Source organism: Chiloscyllium plagiosum, chromosome 12 (genome assembly GCF_004010195.1).
Source record: "Chiloscyllium plagiosum isolate BGI_BamShark_2017 chromosome 12, ASM401019v2, whole genome shotgun sequence".
Classification (NCBI taxonomy): Eukaryota; Metazoa; Chordata; class Chondrichthyes; order Orectolobiformes; family Hemiscylliidae; genus Chiloscyllium; species Chiloscyllium plagiosum.
Genome location: NC_057721.1, coordinates 50,354,733 through 50,373,777, shown reverse-complemented (window position 1 = coordinate 50,373,777; position 19,045 = coordinate 50,354,733). Strand labels below are relative to the sequence as shown.

General features: G+C 38.1%; 1 protein-coding gene across 3 annotated transcripts in view; it reads right to left on the bottom strand.

The window, feature by feature from the left end:
* LOC122555241 (immunoglobulin-like domain-containing receptor 2) overlaps nucleotides 1-19,045 on the bottom strand; it is a 140,659-nt gene that overhangs the window by 58,725 nt on the left and 62,889 nt on the right. For all 3 annotated transcript variants that reach the window (XM_043701025.1, XM_043701023.1, XM_043701024.1), the window contains 2 exons: nucleotides 10,536-10,874; nucleotides 3,050-3,169 (listed from right to left, as the gene is read on the bottom strand). In XM_043701025.1, coding sequence (XP_043556960.1) covers nucleotides 3,050-3,169; nucleotides 10,536-10,824 — 409 coding nt within the window. In that variant the 5' untranslated portion in view covers nucleotides 10,825-10,874. The remainder of the gene's footprint in view (nucleotides 1-3,049; nucleotides 3,170-10,535; nucleotides 10,875-19,045) is intronic.

Here is a 19,045-nt window from a genome sequence, read left to right as displayed (position 1 = left end):
TCCAAAATTCTTCTGGCTAATCTCCCACATTCTACACTCTGTAAACTCGAGCTCATTCAAAAATCTGCTGCCCATATCATCAGGTCCTGTTCATCCACCACATGTGCTGAATGACCGACGTATGTTCCCAGTTAAATAAAGCTTCCATTCCAAAAACTCTTATCCACATTTTCAAGTTATTCCAGAAGATCAGCCCTCACCAGTGTTCCATCCAAGTTGTGTGGTTCCTCTAAAGTTCCATACAAACTAATCAGCATGAACAGCATTACCAACACAATGATTTTTGGTTTTGGAATTCCCTGGCGAACTCGACTTTGAAAGTCGACACACTGAAAATAAACTAGAGGGAATATTGCCCCTCAATATCTCTAATTTTCTTTAGCCTCAGAAACCCTCCTAGATATCTGTGCTTCTTTAATTCTGGTCTCTTAAACATTCTCCATTTTAATCATTCCATTATTGGTGATTGTGTCGACAGCTGCCAAGACTCTACATTCAAATTCTCTCTACAAACTTCTCCAGTTTTCTGCCTTCCTGTCTTCCTTTAAGATGCTCTTCAAAAGCCTCCTGTTTGTTCAAGTTTTTTGTTATTTGACCTAATATCTCCTTAAAAAGCTCAGTTTCATGCTTTGCTTCATCGCACTCATATGACATGCCAAGGGATGGTAATTAAGTTAAAGTTAATATGTACACAAAATCTTGTTGCAGTGATTTTATTTTTATCTCATCTGTAACTCCAAATCTTCATTTCTCTCTCTTCAAAAGTAATTAAAATACTTAACAGACAAATGATACTCCATGGTTTTCTTAATATGACCCTTTTTTCTATTTAATTAGCTGCTCAACCTGTTTGATGACTTCACTGATCCAAACACCAGAGATCACAGATGGCGCAAGGATGAATTTGACTTTTTTAAAGGGGAAATTCATGCCAGAAGTCACTAAATCCTTGTGGGCAGCTTTTTCAGTATCCACAGGGAGAACCATCCTGTCATCACTGATTAAAAAATCTGGGCTATTATATTTCTATAACACGGTCTAAGAATTTGAGTCATTAACCACCTCCAGAGTTTGAGTCAGTCTCATGTAGTATTGTTCCCCTATTTATTGCATCCATCAAATCAACTCCTGTGTGAAGGTTGTATTAGTTGGGTGATATTACAAAGTTTAAAATTACAAATTTAAAGTTTACTCCAGTAATTATACCTGCTAAATGTATGTCCTAATTATTTAACTAACTATTTTCTCTCCATTTCACGGTAATTAACAGTCACAATAATTAATCAGGTATGAATGACCAGTTTGATCTTTTACAAGTACTGAACTGGTATCAAAATGTTCACTTGACCAGATTAGTATAAAACAATTTTATTCATAATATTGTACTACAATCAGACAAATGTAAATGCCATTCAATAACAAGTTCAATAACATCTTTTTAGTGCTTAGTCAGTGTCCTGCATCTGAGCACCAAAAAGTTATGGTCCACTGAAGCACAAACAGTGGCATATCAATGACATTTGAATCAAGCATTTAAACTTAAGCATGTTAAGAATTTTTCTAGTGCCAAAGGATATACTTTCTGAGGTTAACATTTTTATTATGTATAATTTTTCTAAATGATTTTACATTTAATACTTCGATATTTTAAATATTAGCCAGAATTATTCTTTGCAGTTACAACATAAATACTATAATATTCTTTTAGATAGTAATATGCTTGTATATAATTTATGAAAAATAATCCAGATGTGCACTTCAGAAAATGTTCTGACAAAGAAGCTGTGTACAAAACATCAACTTGCATCTTCCTTCCAAAATCCCAATAGACTCAGTTCACATTAACAGGCCACCTGTTGGTGAAGGGAAAAACTAATATCTAAAATTGCTAAAGTCAGAGTTCAAGCTGGAACAAGTTAAGGCATTGAATTGAATTATACAAAGTACTAGGTTCCCTAGCCAGCAACTCCCACTGACTCACTCTCAAGCAACAACACCCCCCCCCCAAATCTAAAAGGCAATTGGCTGTTAATAAACTGAGAGTAGCAGTTTTGCCTCTCAAGAACAGGAAGTCCTGTCTCATGGAGCTACCAGCCAGAGGTTAGCAGCCCTACATTACTTTAGGACAGAAGTGCACTGTACTGATTGGGCTTATGTGATCACTCCAGCTGCCAAGTTGACAAATCTTGATGGCAGGGGTTGGGATGAGCTGGGTTTTCACATGTCAGTGTGATGGAATGCAATCTGGAGATGTGGTCAACCTTGAATCTGTCCTTCAATAGCCCAGGGGTATGTTAAGGAGCTGACCATTTGGCTGGTTAAATTTCAACAATGGTGTGATGAGGTACTTTAGTAGGAATAAATTGGCCCACTGACAGGCAGGCTGCGAACTGGTTTTAATGAGACACCTTGCCTTCCAACTCACTGGCAAGGGAGCAATAAAATTCAACCCAATGTTCTGGTGCTTAGGCCAAATTTGATTGAAAGGATATTTAACAGCATATGAAATATTAAAAAACACAGCCCAATTGCCCCTTTCTTCTACTTTAGTCAATTAGTTCTGATTAAAGTTTGAACAATGGACAATTTGTGAACATAATACAGGAAAGTGAATGGTGTTAAATGTGTGCACTTGAACTTCCTTAGTTTAAGGACCAATTCTAAAAAAATGCAATTATGCAATAATCAAACACTAAAAATGTGAAAAGGTTAGTTTAAAATGGAATTTACTATAAGTACAAAAATTAAAAATTAGATCATTGTTGATCCTTAGTAGCAGTATCTAGATCATTTCTACATATATTTCCTGTCCAAAGAACTGTTTTAATAGTCTATACCAGCGCAGTTCTCTGGGTCATATAACATGTACTCAAATCTTTACAGTAAGTGAAAGAAAGATTTGTACTTATACATCACAATAAATAAATGTGTGTGCATATAAAACAATATAATACAAAAATCCTTGAGGATTAATCCAGTAAACAGTTGCTATTTATTTGTAATCCCATTTGCAAGTACCTCCTTAAACATACTTGTTATTTATACTCACCCAACACAAGAAGTTCCATTCTTTGTTCGTTGTTACCCACAATGTCATCTGGAGTGATAACAGAGCAGTAATAAGCCCCACTATCTCCCCAATGTAACCTCCCAATCTGGAGATCTGCATCTGTAAGAGACACATAATTGATACATAATTGACCTGGACAAAAAAAGAGGCCAAACTTTCATCTACAAACATGCAACATATTGTCATTAATGTCATTTTACCATCAATTTAGAAAGATTACTGCAGATAGAGAAGCCAATTTTGTAACATCACAAATGGTGACAGACAGCTGCAATCAATTGTAATTTGAAATTCTCAACAGACTGAAAATCAGGAGCATTTTAAAATTTCAAGAATGATGTGTGTTGTGAAAATGATTAAGTTTACAGTGATTCATCTGACACAAACACTGTCAAACAGGCTGCTGTTCACGATCACCCATTCCACACTCCTGTTCAGGGCAAATTGCATTGTCAAAATTTATGCTCGAAATTTTTGTAATAAGAGAATATATTTATATATATTTTGTATTTTTTATTCATTCATGGGATATAGACACTGCTGGCTGGGTCAACATTTATCGCTCATCCCTAGTTGCTATTCAGAAGGTGATGGTAACGTGCAACCTGTGTGTTGATGTAAAAACCACCACAGTATTAAACACAAAATTCCAACCAGTATCACCAGTGAAGATACAGATTAAATTAAACACAAACATTGGACATCACTGATTAAACATCAGCTAAGAGGCGAAGCTAAATGTATGCACTTATTCCAAACTGCAATTCCAGTAACATGAGGGAATTAGAAAATAAATAATTTCTTCCCCTCTTCCCACCATGCATGCATGCCACTGGATTGTTTAGCTCTTGGAGTAAACTTTTTATTCCAAATTAATTGAATGATGTTGTCCTTTAGACTTCCAATTTCTCACTCAATCTTATTAGCCAATTTCCATCATAATCTGTTTGAAGCAATGAAGCAAAGATGTGCAGGATATTTACATTATATTTTGCATAAAAATAATTTGAATTATTTAGGTGTCCCCAACACCTATTGTTTCATGACCACCAGCTCAGATTGACATTGCATGTATCTTAGAGGACAACATTGGGGCAGAATTTACATGTAGTGAAACAACACTCATAAATCCCCTCATGTACTTCTAGGATTACAACTTCTACCTGCGAGTATCTAAGGGTTCGATGTCAAAGAACAATACAAACTAGGGTCACAGATTTCTGATGCCGTTAGCGCACTTCCAAATTCAGCTAAGAACAACGATATTCTTCTTGACTTACAAGTGGATATTGTTGAATCCAGGTGAGAAGACAGTCTCTACATTAATCTCATTCATTTTGGTCATTGCCAAGCAGAGCAGTTTCACCAAGCTATGTCTGATGATGTCCTGTTTCAACAACTCAAGAAGATCATCATCAGCGATTGGCCTGAACACATCCATGTGCAAAGGTATTCTTTCTAGTCAAATTAGAAGAGACAAACTAGGTCTCTCTACATATTATTTCCAAAGGCAAAATGTAATAATTCCATGTGCTTTAAATCAAGATACGCTTGATTATGGACACAGATAAACATGAAGAGATACATAAAGACATCAATCAATTGGTCAAATCAAAGTTATGTAAAACATGTCAACTCCATCAATCTCAACAACATGAAAGGACCTCTTGTTTCACATGAGATTCCTTCTGTGCCATAGTGCAAGATTGCGATTTAATATTTTCTATGTCCACATTCTGTGGACTGACTATTTCAACAAGTTTCCTTTTGTGAGATAATCAAAGATTCCACTCCTGCAACAGTTGTTGACATATTGACCATCATATTCAGTATGCTTGGTGTTCCCCGACAAATTGTCTGACACCATTCTGCAATACACTATTGCACCAATCCAAGATACATGCAAAAATTGGAATATTCATTGCATTACCTCCTCCCCTCACTGTCTGCAATCTAATGGTCTTGCATTGTTCGCACAGTGAAGTCCATGATCATTAAGGGCAAAGCCACTTGCCAAGGTTTTCAGAAAGTCATATTAAATTTATGAGCAACTCCTCAGGGCAATAGTTTACCAGAACTGCAGCTCTCATGTTTAGAAGACAGATCCATGTGGTTATTCTATCACACATCGAACCACATTATGGACATGATGTATTATTGGAAAGAAAGGGGAAAGTAGTACAAAAGCATGTTCAATGAGCAAGGAAACAGTTATTCCAACATGATTTAGGGCAAAGCAGTTGAAATATTTTGCACAAATATATTGTTTTGTGGAAAGATGCTATGAAATTGTGTCCAGAACAGATTATACATTGTTGTCACAAACAGTGGCACAGTCCCTCGGTGGATACCATTGCTGGCTCACAGAGCCAGGGACATAGGTTTTATTCTACGCTCGGGTGAGTGTCTGTGTAAGTTTGCACATTGTCCCCATGTCTGTGTGGGTTTCCTCTGGGTACCCCGGTTTCGTCCCACAGTCCAAAGATCTGTAGGCTAAGTAGATTAGCCATGGGGAATGTAGGGTTGCAGGGATAGGATGGGGATAGGTCTGGGTGGGATGCTGTTTAGAGGCTCAGTGTGGACTGGATGAGCCAAATGGCCCAGTTTCACACTGTAGGTATTTTATGATTCTATTCTATGGTCAAATTCAATGATGAAACTGATGACAATCTGAATTGTACATGTCCAAATCCTTTGTCATAGAAGGTGATGACTTTGATGTTGAAAGTATTACATCAGGCAGTAACTAGAAATCCATAATATAAGATATACATCCATAATGATAGATGGCATGGTGCAGAGTGGAGCTACACAGCCGAGTTGTGATAATTGAGTAAAAACTAGGTCCAGTTGCACTGTATGACCAAAGTGTATGCCCATCAAGTTTCCTGTGCTTCTAATGGAAAAAGGGGGATGGTGTATCATTGCAAAGGACTCAGAGGGGCATTTCACTTTTAATGGATGGCATATGATATATGACCCTTGAATCTAAAAAGACTCCTTCTTCCTATTCATTCATTCAATCATTTATTCTGTTAGCAAGCAATCAGCCTGTCAGCTGTGTATATCATATAATAGTAATGTAAATGGAATAAAACCCAGATTGTATATGTAAGTGTGAGATGTAATTTTAGTGTACATAGCTAGTTGTTAAAAAAACGTGTAGACATCGGTGTGAATGCGAACCTGAGGAGTATGTTCCCTGGTTTAACATATGGTAAACTACAAGCATAACAGAGAGTGTGTAGCTAGTAAAACATCTGTAACAGTGTGCATTGAGAGAGTTAAACAGCATGAGAGTTCACCGAGAGGGACCAAATTAATTGCAGTAAACTTTATTATTAGCAGTAAGGTTCATTGGTATTTGTAAAGTTTATTACCAGTAACAACGTTAACTAATAAATAGTGAAATGACAGAGCTGTTCTGTTCTCAGGAAAGCACATTCCATGCTATGTGGGAACTCCAGGGCACTAGAGGGGTCCTGGATAATTATTTGTGCAGGAAGTATTGTCAGTTGCAGCAGCTTGAGCACAGCTGGAGTCATTGAATTGTATCCATGAAGATAACAGCTTTGCGGATACAGGTAGGACATTTATAATTGGGCAACCCAGAGTTTAAAAGGGTGCAAGAAGAGAGGCATTACAATCAAAAATGAATAGGCAGGTAGGGGTTGGACTACGGTCTAGAGTTCTGGTCACCCTGCTATAGGAAGGATGTTATTAAATTGGGGAATGTTCAGAAAAGATTGACAAGTATGTTGCCGGGACTGCAGGATTTGAGTTATAAGGATATACTGGATAGACTGGGACTTTTTTCACTCGAGTGTAAGAGATAGAGGGGTGACCTTATAGAGGTTTATAAATTCATGAGGGGCATAGCTACAGTGAAAGCAAAAGGTCTTTTCCATAGGGTGGGGGAATTCGGAACTAGGGGCCATATTTTTAAGGTTAGAGAGGAAAGATTTAAAACAGAACTGAGGGGCAACCTTTTCACACAGCGAGTGATTTATATGTGCAACGAACTGCCAGAGGAAGTGATAGATGCAGGTACAGTTACAACATTTAAAGGACATTTGGATGGGTACATGATTTATAGAGGTTTAGAGGGATATGGGACAAATGCAGACAAATGTGACTCGTTTAATTTGGGAAATTTGATTGCATGGACTATTTGGACCGAAGAGTCTGTTTCTATGCTGTATGATTTATGGCAAGAGTCCATGAATGCACCCCACTTTCCAAACAATGTTCATTTCTGAATACTGATGACAGTGATGATTCACCTGGAGAGTGCAGTGAGAGCTTAGTCCATAGCTCCAGGAGTATTTCAGCTGTACAGAAACTCTGAAAAGCAATAGTAATAGGTGATTTAATAGTTAGGGAAATAGGTGGGCCTTTCGTCAGCTGCAGATGTGAATCCAGAAAAGTATGTTGCTGCCCAAGTGCCAGGGTCAAGGTTGTCACTGAGCAGCTATAGAGTGCCCTGAATGGGGAGGAGGAACAGTCACCAATTGTTATCTACTTGGAACCAATGAAAACTGGAAGGAAAGATGCGGTCTTGCAGTCAGACCTTCGGGAGCTAGGTAGAAATTTAGCAAGCAGAACACAAAATTATTAATTACCAGCTTTTTCTCTGTGCAAGTGTGTATTGAAATAAGAGGATAAAGCAGATTATTACAAGGCTGGAAAAGTGGTTCAGAGGAAGGGTTTTAGATTCTTGGGATCAGCTTTGGGGGAGATAAAACCTATACAGACCAAACAGTTTGCACGTAAATACAGCTGTAAGTGAGTTACATGCAGGCATTTTGCCAGTGCTGTTGGGCAGGTTTGAAACTAATTTGACAGGGGTGTGCAAACAAGAGGTAACAATCAAACAGGAACAGCAAGATACACAGGATATTAAGAGATATGGATGGCACTAGAATAGAGAATAGCAAATTCATGATTGGGCCAAAGTAAGGGAGAAAGTAATAATGTCTAAATCAGGGCTACATGCATGTATGTAAGTGCACTGAGCGTGGTAAATAACATTGGTGAATTATAGACTCAGAAAGCCATGTGCAAATACAATGTTGTGGTGTAACAGGTACAGTAGGAACATGGATACAGAATTGGCTGAGTAAGCAAACATTGTAGCAGTAAATAGATACTTTTTGGGTTGAAGAAGGGTGTAATGGAGTGTCCCAGGGATCAGAATTGGGACTTGGTTTTCCTGATTTATATTCATGACACAACTTGAAAGTTTGCAGCTGATACCAAGCTTGGTAGCATTGTGAACTGTGAGGAGGATAGTGTAGAATTTCAATAGGACATTTAAAATTTGGTGGCAGATACAGTTCAGTGCATAGAAATGTGAAGTGATTTGCCATGACTAGAAGAACATGGGAGGAGACAATATCAAAGGGCACAATTCTAAAGCCAGAGCAGTGGGAATTGAGTGCATAAATGTGTAAGTCATTGGAGGCTGCAGTACAGATTAATAAAGCATACTACATCCTTGGTTTATTAAAAGGAATATAGAGTAAGAGGGAAGGAGTTTATGTTGAACTTGTGCAGAATGCTAGTTTGGCCTCAGCTGGAGTACTGCATTGAGTTTTGGCACTATACCTTAGGAAGATGTGTAGGCATTTGAAAGAGTGTAGAAAAGATTCATGAGAATGTTTCTGAAATGAACCATTTCAGTTACGAAGAGAGATTACAGGTATTAGGACTGTCCATCTTAGAGAAAAGAAAGCTGAAGGAAGGTTTGATTGAGGAACTCAAAATCATGATGGTTCTGGACAGAGCACATAAGGGTTCCACTCATGAAAGGATCAAGGACAAAAATTCATAAACTTACAGTGACTGATAAAGAAGCAAAAGTCACATAAGGAACTACACATAAGTTCCCATATTGCTCTCATTAACCCTCTCTGCTACCTATTTAGAAAACTTTAGTAAGTTGGTTAAACAGGATTTTCCAATAAAAAAACACATTAACTTCCTTCAATTCACTCCAAAGTTGTCCATGTGATTGTCAATTTTGTCCCAATTATTGTTTCTAGACGTTTCCCCACCAAAGTTAAACTGACAGTTAATCTGAAGCTTCAACTAAAACATTCAAAAAGGGCACTAGACTGTTACCTGAAAATGAAAAGTAATGTAGGGTTACAGAGGTTAAAGTGGAAGAATAGCACCAAGTGACAAATTGTCTGTGTTCACAGGGTAACTGCATCCTCAGAGAATGGAATCTCTTCCTGTTCCCATATAGATCAGAGAAGACACCTGCAAAGTTATGTGTCTGCAAGGATACCATATACCATGGAGAAGCCTCCAAATCATTATGCTTCCTGCATCTACTTCTTGTTGACAAAAGGAAATAAAATCAAGTTACATGTTTTTGTTTGAGTAGAGAACTCAGTGACCTTCCTGATGTGACAATGGATTACGAACTTTAACATGCTAGAAACATCTCTAACTCCAGCCTGGAAGGATGCCGTTGCATACAAGATCATAACAATAGTCATCATCATTGCAACTCGCAATGCAGTCCTTTAATGCACGGAATTTGAATTGTGACTGCAGCAGACAGCTGATGAACTATTTCATTTCACACACATCTCAAACATTGATTCGTACTGAGGTTCAAGCAGCAGAACTGTGCTATGAGTAGATTTGGCCTCCTGCTGAAAGTCCTTCATTCTTCTCCTCCATCTTCCATTTCCAGTAGCCGGTTCCATTGTATGGGCCCTCTCTTCATTCTTTCAACTATGTTGTAATCAAGGGGAATGCCTATTAGGGTGCCCATGTCTGGGTGCAATTGGTCTATGCGATACCCATGAACTCTGCAAAAAGTACATCAGAAGTACATTCCCCCTTGTCATTTGAAACTTGAAACAATAATAGAGAGCATGAAAAGGTGTGTACAATAGTAGTGAAGGTAAACCAACTAGTAAAATGTAAGCAGTTAATGATCACTTTAAACAGCATTGCTTACGGGATTTCAGGCGGTTTAATATGCCTATGGTTGTGCCAGGTTAAGAGAAAATATTGACTGGCACATCCAGCTGCAAAATAGCAGCATTGAGGCATGCTGATTGACATCTGATCTGCCCACTCAGATTGCAATAGATGTTGAGTGCATGTGCACAGAGTGACAACTGGAGTGTGTTGCATCAACCTCATGCACACTGTTGACACCATTGTGGATCCCGAATGGCAGTCACAATGGCCTAAACAAATATTACTGAGCTCACTTTTATCCCATCAATTGTGTAGAAAAGGGTTATGTTTATGCAAGCTAGGAATGTCACGACAGCATCAACTTGAAATAGAATGGTATGATTGTTCTAATGAATATTAATTAAGTCATTATTTAAACCCCTTATGCAAATAATTATGCAGTAAAAATTCAGTGATAAAAACATCCAATTCACTTATCATCCTTATTCATAGAATGCAATTTGTTGGAAATAAAATTCCTTACTATTGATAATGGTGATTTCTCGTCCTTTGTAGTACTCTCCTAAGGTGACTGCAGAACCCTGACGGGAAGCCACAATTCGGACAGTACGACTGTTGTCTGCACAGTCTAGATATGGGTCCCACGTAGGACTCTGTTCTTTCTGGCTGATGACGTGTGCAGCTGTGCTGTGAATGCTGAAGGCATCTCTAGTACGGTCCTTGCAGTATGATTTAAAGCGCCACTGTACCACTGGTTGTTGGGCAGATGTAGTAGAATACTGGCAATGTAGGACAACAGGCTGGAACAACATAGCTATCTTCTTCTGTTCTGAAATGGTCACTTGAACACCAACGGATACACCTGTAAGTATGAGAAAAAAAATGATGTGGCATGAAAAAGACTTCAGTTTACTTCAGGAATAAATTTTCTTATGTTCAAATCATGTCACATCAATGATTCAAAATCTCATTCAATTCAAATTCTTGCAATCCAACTTCGATAGGCTGTTATATTCCCATTATATTGTCACAAGGTTAACCAATGTAGCAAGTACGATGAAAGATTCATTTTGAATAAAATTCCTGGCAGACATTTTTATGAAATGATTTATTGTCTACTGGCTTATAATTGGACCCACATGGTTTCAGGAATACCCTTAGTTGTTGTAATATATTTGGATGTACTGTAGAGACTATTTTGGGGGGTTCAGTTGTGTCAGTTATTCCCATAAATAGTCTGGATGAATTTTAAAGTCAGAAATCACATGACACCAGGTTATTGTCCAAAAGTTTATTTGAAATAACATGTTTTTGGAGCGTAGTCCCTTCATCATGTGAAGTGAGAGAGAAGCACACAGAACACAGAATTTATGGGCAGAGAGATCAAAAGATCATACAAATGGTGTGAGTGGGGAGTATCAAATAATAAGTCTCTGCAGGTGACCAAGGGTGTTAGACGGTGTGAGTAAAGTGTAAAGTTGAATAACAAGTGAAGGGATGATCTATAATCTGATTAAATGAAGCAGAGAGATAATGACAAAAACTTAAAACTAAGGTGATGCTGGAGACAAACCAAATGACTGGAATAACATGAGACAAAAACCAAAGGTACTAGTAAAACCCAGAGGAAGGGTCACCAAACCTGAAATGTTAACACTGATTTTCCTTCACAGATTAACGCCAGACCTGCTGGGCTTTTCCAGCAACTTCTGTAACTACTTGACAGCCTTGACAAGTCTAGAGTCACCAACTTCAAAGTCATTGTATTGTAATGAAAATTAATGGCATGAATTTTTGGGTGATGGTGAACCTCTCGGTCATTGCAAAGATTAGTCTGGAGGCCTCGATCCTGACATCATCCTCATGAACAGAATACTTTCTGTTTTTACCGGGTGAGCGGTAAGGAGGGTGGGATAGCTTCTACATTGCATTCTACATAAAAACAGCAATTGCCTCTGGTCATGTTATTATCAAGATATGTCTAGTAGGAACTGATGAAATGTTTGAGAATTTACTTAGTTAGTTAAGATGCCCTTTTGTAGAAAGATACCCTTCTGCATGTATTCTTGCATTTTCAATTCTATCTTCATTGATGAATATTCCACATACTAATTTATTAAAAAAAGGTTGAAAATTATCTCGTACACAGGGATCACCTTGCACCCTATTTAGATTTATTAATATACCACCTGATTTGAAAACATACTTGCAAAACTACTTTAAAAAGAATCTTCTACTCAAATATGTTAATTTTTCAGCTTTCTACAGCAACTTTTTCCAGCACATATAGAATTCAACCCAATAACTTTCTAATATAGGCATCTTATTGTGAAGCAGTACGTCATAATACAATTTTATAGTGGTGTTCAACTGGATGCTTTTAACAGAAGTTCAATAGCAAATGTAAAGAAATGGGAAATAAAATCAATGTTCTGAAGGACTTGTTCCTATCCAAGCTTATTCTATATTGAATAACTTTAAAAACTTTTTGCTATTTCATCAAATGGATTTTTGAAAAAAAATCATGTCATTAGTAGAATTACAAAGTACTGTAATGTAGTTTTGATTTTAGACATATTTAAAACAAATATTTTGGTATTTTGTGAATTCTGAAAATTGCAACATATGTAACTGTTTTTGTAAAGTCCAATCCCTATTCACATGTTATTTACACTTTTATAATATTACTTTAGGAATTTCCATATTGATTGCTAACATGTTGAGGAATTCATTACTTTTCTATACCTTGTTTCAGCCACTTGGAAGAGGATTTCACCTGTGTGACAAAAATGTACTCCAATCTTTTTTTTTGTTATTGATTTATGATCCATTAAAAAGAATTCAAAGGAATTCCTCCCACTCAACCAGAAGTATAGCATTGACTAATTAAAATGCCTCATTCCAAGTTTTCGGAAGTTACAGGGATAAAATTGGATTTTGCCAGTATTGCCCTGAGCTGAGATTTTTGTGTTTATTTTTCAAAAATATTATTTTTGCAATAATAAATCAAAGATTTAAATCACACTCTTCCTAATTAGCATTCTAGTACAATGGTAAAAGAAAGTCATAATTTATCTTTGGTATTTTACACCATGTAATAAATTACTCTTTTTTGTAACATCCAAGCACATGGGTATTATAATGCCTGATTCAGACTACAAGGCCATAAGACGTAGGAGCAGAAGTAGGCCATTCAGCCCACGAGGATCTGCTCTACAATTCAATAAGATCATGGCTGCTCTGATATTCCTCAAATATACTTTCCTGTCTTTTCCCTATAAACCTTGATTCCCTTACTGATGCCAAGCCTCTCCTAATGACCCTCTTGACAGCCCTCTGCTTTTATACATAGAAATAAAGAAGGTAGGAGGAGGAGGAGGCCATTCAGCCCTTTGAGCCTGCTCCATCATTCATCATGATCATGGCTGGTTGTCCAACTCAATAGCCTAATTCTGCTTTCTCCTCATAATCTTTGATCTCATTGCCCCATGTGTCATATTTACTTGCCTCTTCAATGCATTCAATCTTTTGGCATCAACTACTTCCTGTGATAATAAATTCCACAGGCTCATCACTCTTTTGGTGAAGAAATGTCTTCCCATCTCCATCCTAAATGGTCTACCCCAAATCCTCAGATGGTGACCCCTGGTTCTGTACACACCCACCATCTGAAATATCCTCCCAACATCTACCTTGTTTAGTCCTGTTTGTCACTTCCCAGGAACCAAAAAACTATCTCATGTTCTTCGCAGCCTGCAACACTTATCAATGAGGATGAGCACCTTGCCAAGACCTGCCCCATGCCTCCACTTTTCACCTTTAAACAAGTACCAAACCTCAGACAGATCATTGTTTGCAGCAAATTGCCTGGCTTTCAGGACAACACCATACAACCTTGTCACAGTAGTCACTGCAAGATGGGGCAGAGTGTTGACATGGATTACACGTGGGGACACCAGGGTGCCCTGAGGCATGGTACATTGGAGAAACAGGGGCTATGGCAACGGATGAATGAATATCACACAATAATCAACAGACAGGAGTGTTCCTTCATAATTGGAGAACACTTCAGCGGTCCGGGACATTCGACCTCAGACCTTCGGGTGCCCATCTTCTAAGGCAGACTTCGGGACAGGCAACAAAACAAAGTGGCCAAGCAGAGGCTGATAGCGAAGTTCAGCATCCATGGGGATGGCCTCAACCGGGACTTTGGTTTCATGTCACACTGCAGGTGATCCCACTGCACTACACACACCAACACATCCATATACACAAACTCCTTAAGACCCATACACTCATGTAGTCCCTCTCTCATACACACGCACACTCTCACCCTCTCACAGACTTAAACCCCTTTACACTCACACACACTTTCTCACAGACACTCATACCAACCCCCCCCCCCCCCCCCCCTCACACACAAACACACACATGCACCCACACACATATATAGGTTTGTGGAGTGAATTTGTACTTGCAGAATTACATTCTATTTTGCTCAAAAACTATATGAATCCATGTAAGATTCTGTAAATCCGTTTTTTAGGAATAGAATCAGTCTGAACATTGGGGCACAGACAGCCTCACACAGGGCATCTCACACCTTCAATGCATTATCTGGGCTGACATGGCACCAATTGTTAAAGTTCACTTGAGAATGTTCTGGGTTTTACGTATGAAAGAACTGAAACCAAAATGGTCATTCTAAAAGATGAGAGACTTAACAAACAATCCAGGGCTTTTTAAATAGAAAGTTCAGTTGTAAACTCTTGCTATAAATTCTGTGTCTTACAATCTTATTCTTCACAACCACCTGATGAAGGAGCAGTGTTTCGAAAGCTAGTGCTTCCAAATAAACCTGTTGGACTATAGTGTGGTGTTGTATGATTTTTAACTTAGTCTTGTTAGAATTTTAAAAGTTTCTATGAGATCCCCCCCATTCATCTGAACACCAGCGAAAACCATCCTAACCTAGTCAACGTCTACTCATATGTCAATCCTGCCATCCCTGGAATCAGCCTGGTAAACTTTCGCTGCACTCCCTTGAGAGCAAGAGCACACTTCCTCAGAAAAGGAGACTAAAATTGCATACAATATTCTAGATATGGCTCACCAAAGCCTTGTATAACTGCAATAACACATCCCTGCTCCTGTACTCAAAATCTCTCGTAATGAAGGCCAACGTACCATTTGCCTTCTTTATTGCCTGCTGCACCTGCCTGCTTACCTTCACCAATTGATGCACAAGGACACCCAGGTCCCGCTGCACACTCCCCTCTCCCAATGTACAGCCATTCAGGTAGCAATCTTGTCATTTTGTTTTTGCTCTGCCTTGTTGTTTTTGCTTTAAAGAAAGCTTAGCTCAGGCTGAAGATGAGGTGCCTTACACTCACATATCACAGACTTAATTGATTGATTCTTGAACTTTACCATCTCAGGTGAAAGATGTATTACTTATTTTCCCTACAGGACCCAAAGTGGCAAAAAGGTCATTAAAGTTCACAACTATATTACCAAAACCATAAATTTAAGAGTTGCAGTTGAAAAGATACAGGAGTTGAAAAATGTTGCAGAGATGGAAAGATGTGATATTAGTGACAAATAAGATACAGGTTTGAACTTAAAACTTGAAGTTGAAAAGACCAATAAAATGGCATACCATTTCAACTGACTTCAGCAGTTCGGGATAGAGATGCAGCCAGCAACAAAAGTACAGATGTTTTAGCATGAGCTAAATAAAATGTGGGTTTTCCTCAATATTTTACAAGAATAAATTATATAATACCTATATCTTTAATTTCATAAAAGTAAATAAATATAGGCATGGAACAGATAGAGTGGAACAGGAGATTTGAGTTTTGTCAACATAACTATGAATCCAGCCCTGTCATTCCACTTGCAAATTGAGCCAAAGTGATTATTGGTCGAGACTATTTGAATGTAATCCATAACATTTCAATTAGAACATTATACACCATAATGTTTCATTAACACATTTGTTTTAGTCTATAATTTTAGTTAACCTACATAAAAGCAACAGTTTTTGTGCTTACATTTTTTGATATAAAAAAGACATTTCAATGTAGATTTTCTCATCATGGTATTATGAACTTAAGTTCTAAGAAAATGTAAGAACAGAAGTTTTTTGATATTTTTTGAAATATTGAATTATGTAGATCAATTGTTTTATCTGGAGAGTTCAATTCCTTTGTTCAGCTTGAACTTAGAAGACGTGGGAGACATGGCAGGATTACAAAATAGCATTTCCTCATCACGTACTTCCTAAAAAGCCACAATGGTATCCTTAGAAACAAAGCTCGTGGCCTTTTTTATATGATACATAGTGGAGGTCATTTTCATCTCAAACATACCTAAAGGAATTTTAAGCCTTTGTGGAAATCTGCACCAAGATAATAAAAAAGACTGAACTACAATTACTTTGAATTTTATAAACAGTAGTTAATAAAAAAAAGGTGAAAATGACAACATGGTTCTGAACATTACTATGATTCTGCTGAACAAATATATTGGAGACCATTTTTGCTGATCTGTATTTCTTTGAGAGGATGCGTATATTTAAAAAGTTGCAAAAAGTAATCAGTTTGAAAATGATTGTTGCAGTTGCCACAAACAACAATAGCCCATTGTAAAACCTGATGTTAAAACATATTACTGGGTAGCATATTGGAAATTCTTGGTCAAAACTGATAAAGAGGTAAATATATTGTAATGTTTGGTCACAGTGTATTAAAGGCTAAAATGAATTACATATCATTTAACACGATTCTACTTATTATTAACAAAAAATTATTACCTCCAGTTGCCAGTTTTTTGCTGTTTCATTTGAAGGCTATTGGTGGAATCTGCCCAGCCCCGAATGACAAGGGCAATGGTGAGAATGGAAAATTAGATTCTTGGCATCCAGAGATAGACGATGGATTTCCATTCATGGTTTAAACAGCAAGATGTGAATCTCACCAGTGAGCTTTGAGAGGCCCATTTGCATACATTTACATATTGTTATAAGCATTTCTCAGCTCATTTATATGCAGTTTGCTATTCTCCCATGCGGCGGAGAGTAACCAGACAATGATAATCAGCAATATGAAAGTCAGCGCAGGTACCTGGCAGCTCCAGTTTATTTGCTCTCTCAGGCCTCTATTGTGTACAAAAGTCCCCAGGATCTCAGGGCATACTTCTGGATAGTGACTGCCTACACAACCCCATCCATGGAGATTGGCATCAGACATGCACTAGCCTCATCATATTATCATGGTACCTCTTCAATTCACTTAAAACACAGTTAACCACCAATACTAAGTCCAATATCTTCCATAGCAATGCACGCAGGGAAATATAGCCAGATAATGCATTGGAGCAGGCTGCACCTCGGGGCTCTTTGCTTCTCTCTTAATGTTCGTTCACTTTGCGTCTACTTGGATGTTCACAGCACCTCTTCCATGCCTTGCCTTTTGTACTTCGCCACCTCATTCAGAACTTAGATGCTTACAATATTCCTGTCTTGCCTTTTAGTACAGGAACAAATCCAGGCTATTTGTCATGATTGTCAGCAATGATCAGTCAAGAGGGCAGACATGTTCCACAACATTATTCATGCTACCTCAATGTCACACTGACAGCATGTGCCAATGCAGCAAAGACACTGCATGGGATTTTATCAAATGGCCATGCCTCAAAGTTTAAGAGGAATAGTCCTCAGTCAAGTTAAGGAGCGGGCTATTATCAGTGGCACAGTGAGTCAAGGGCAGCATTCAATATCAGTTCAACGGCTTGGACATGATCACTTGGGTAGTCAGGGTCAGGGGCATTGTATAATTATAGATCAGGGAGTGGGCCATGGTCAGTCATGTATGTCTGGTGCAATAAGTCTGGAATTAGTGAGTCAGTCAGGGAACTCAGAGATCTGTCAGGGGTCTGATCATTCATTTTCATCCAATTAATCAATCATCCCGAACCAGAGGACAGAGTTTAAAAATAAGGGGTGGGCCACTTAGAACAGAGTTGAGGAGAAACTTCTTCACCCAGAGAGTGGTGGGTGTATGGAATGCTCTGCCCCAGAAGGCTGTGGAGGCCAAGTCTCTGGATACTTTCAAGAAAGAGTTGGATAGAGCTCTTAAGGATAGTGGAATCAAGGGTTATGGGGATAAGGCAGGAACAGGATACTGATTGAGGATGATCAGCCATGATCATAATGAATGGCAGAAAGGCAGAATGGCCCACTCCTGCACCTATTGTCTATTGTCTATTATCAGGATAGGTCATTATCAGCCCAGACAGACAGTCTATTCACAAACATCAAGGGGGACCATCATGGTCGACTCCTGTGATAAGGATGTTGGGGATGTCAATCTTGGGCAGTGGAGACAACATACTGGGCTGCTGCAGAGGGGACAATAATTGTGATATAAAGGTAGGAAATGTCAGTGCATTGGAATACATGAGATAATGTGGGAGGGTAGTCATCAACTGGCTTTAACAGAATGGATGTGGTCAGTGCAGCACAATAGTTGTCATGGCTAGGGTCAAGGCAACTTCTCTATCCTTCCTTCTGTATAAAGATCAAAATGTAGTCCAAGTGTTGTTTTCCTAAAGTCAAATACAATTACAGCAAGGTTTCTCTACTCTTGTACTCAAAACCTCTTGCAATAAAGGCAAATAAACTACTTATCTTCTTAAAACTATCTGCAAGTTAACCTTCTTGTATGAGGACTAAATTTCTTTGAACACTAACATTAAATAACTTATCAACAATTTTTAAAAATCTTTTTCTATTCTTCCTCGCAAAGTGAATAGCCTCATTTCTCATATTATATTTTATTTGCCACCTCTTGCTCACATACTTAATTTGTCCTTATCCCTTTGCAGACTCTGTCTCCTCCTCACAGCCTTCTTTATCATTTAGCTCTGTATGGAGAGCAAGCTCAGAAATATTATACACAGTCCCTCCACTAATAGGAACATGGGTCATTTGGCCCTTTGAATTTGTTCTACCATTCAATAAAAAGCAACAGT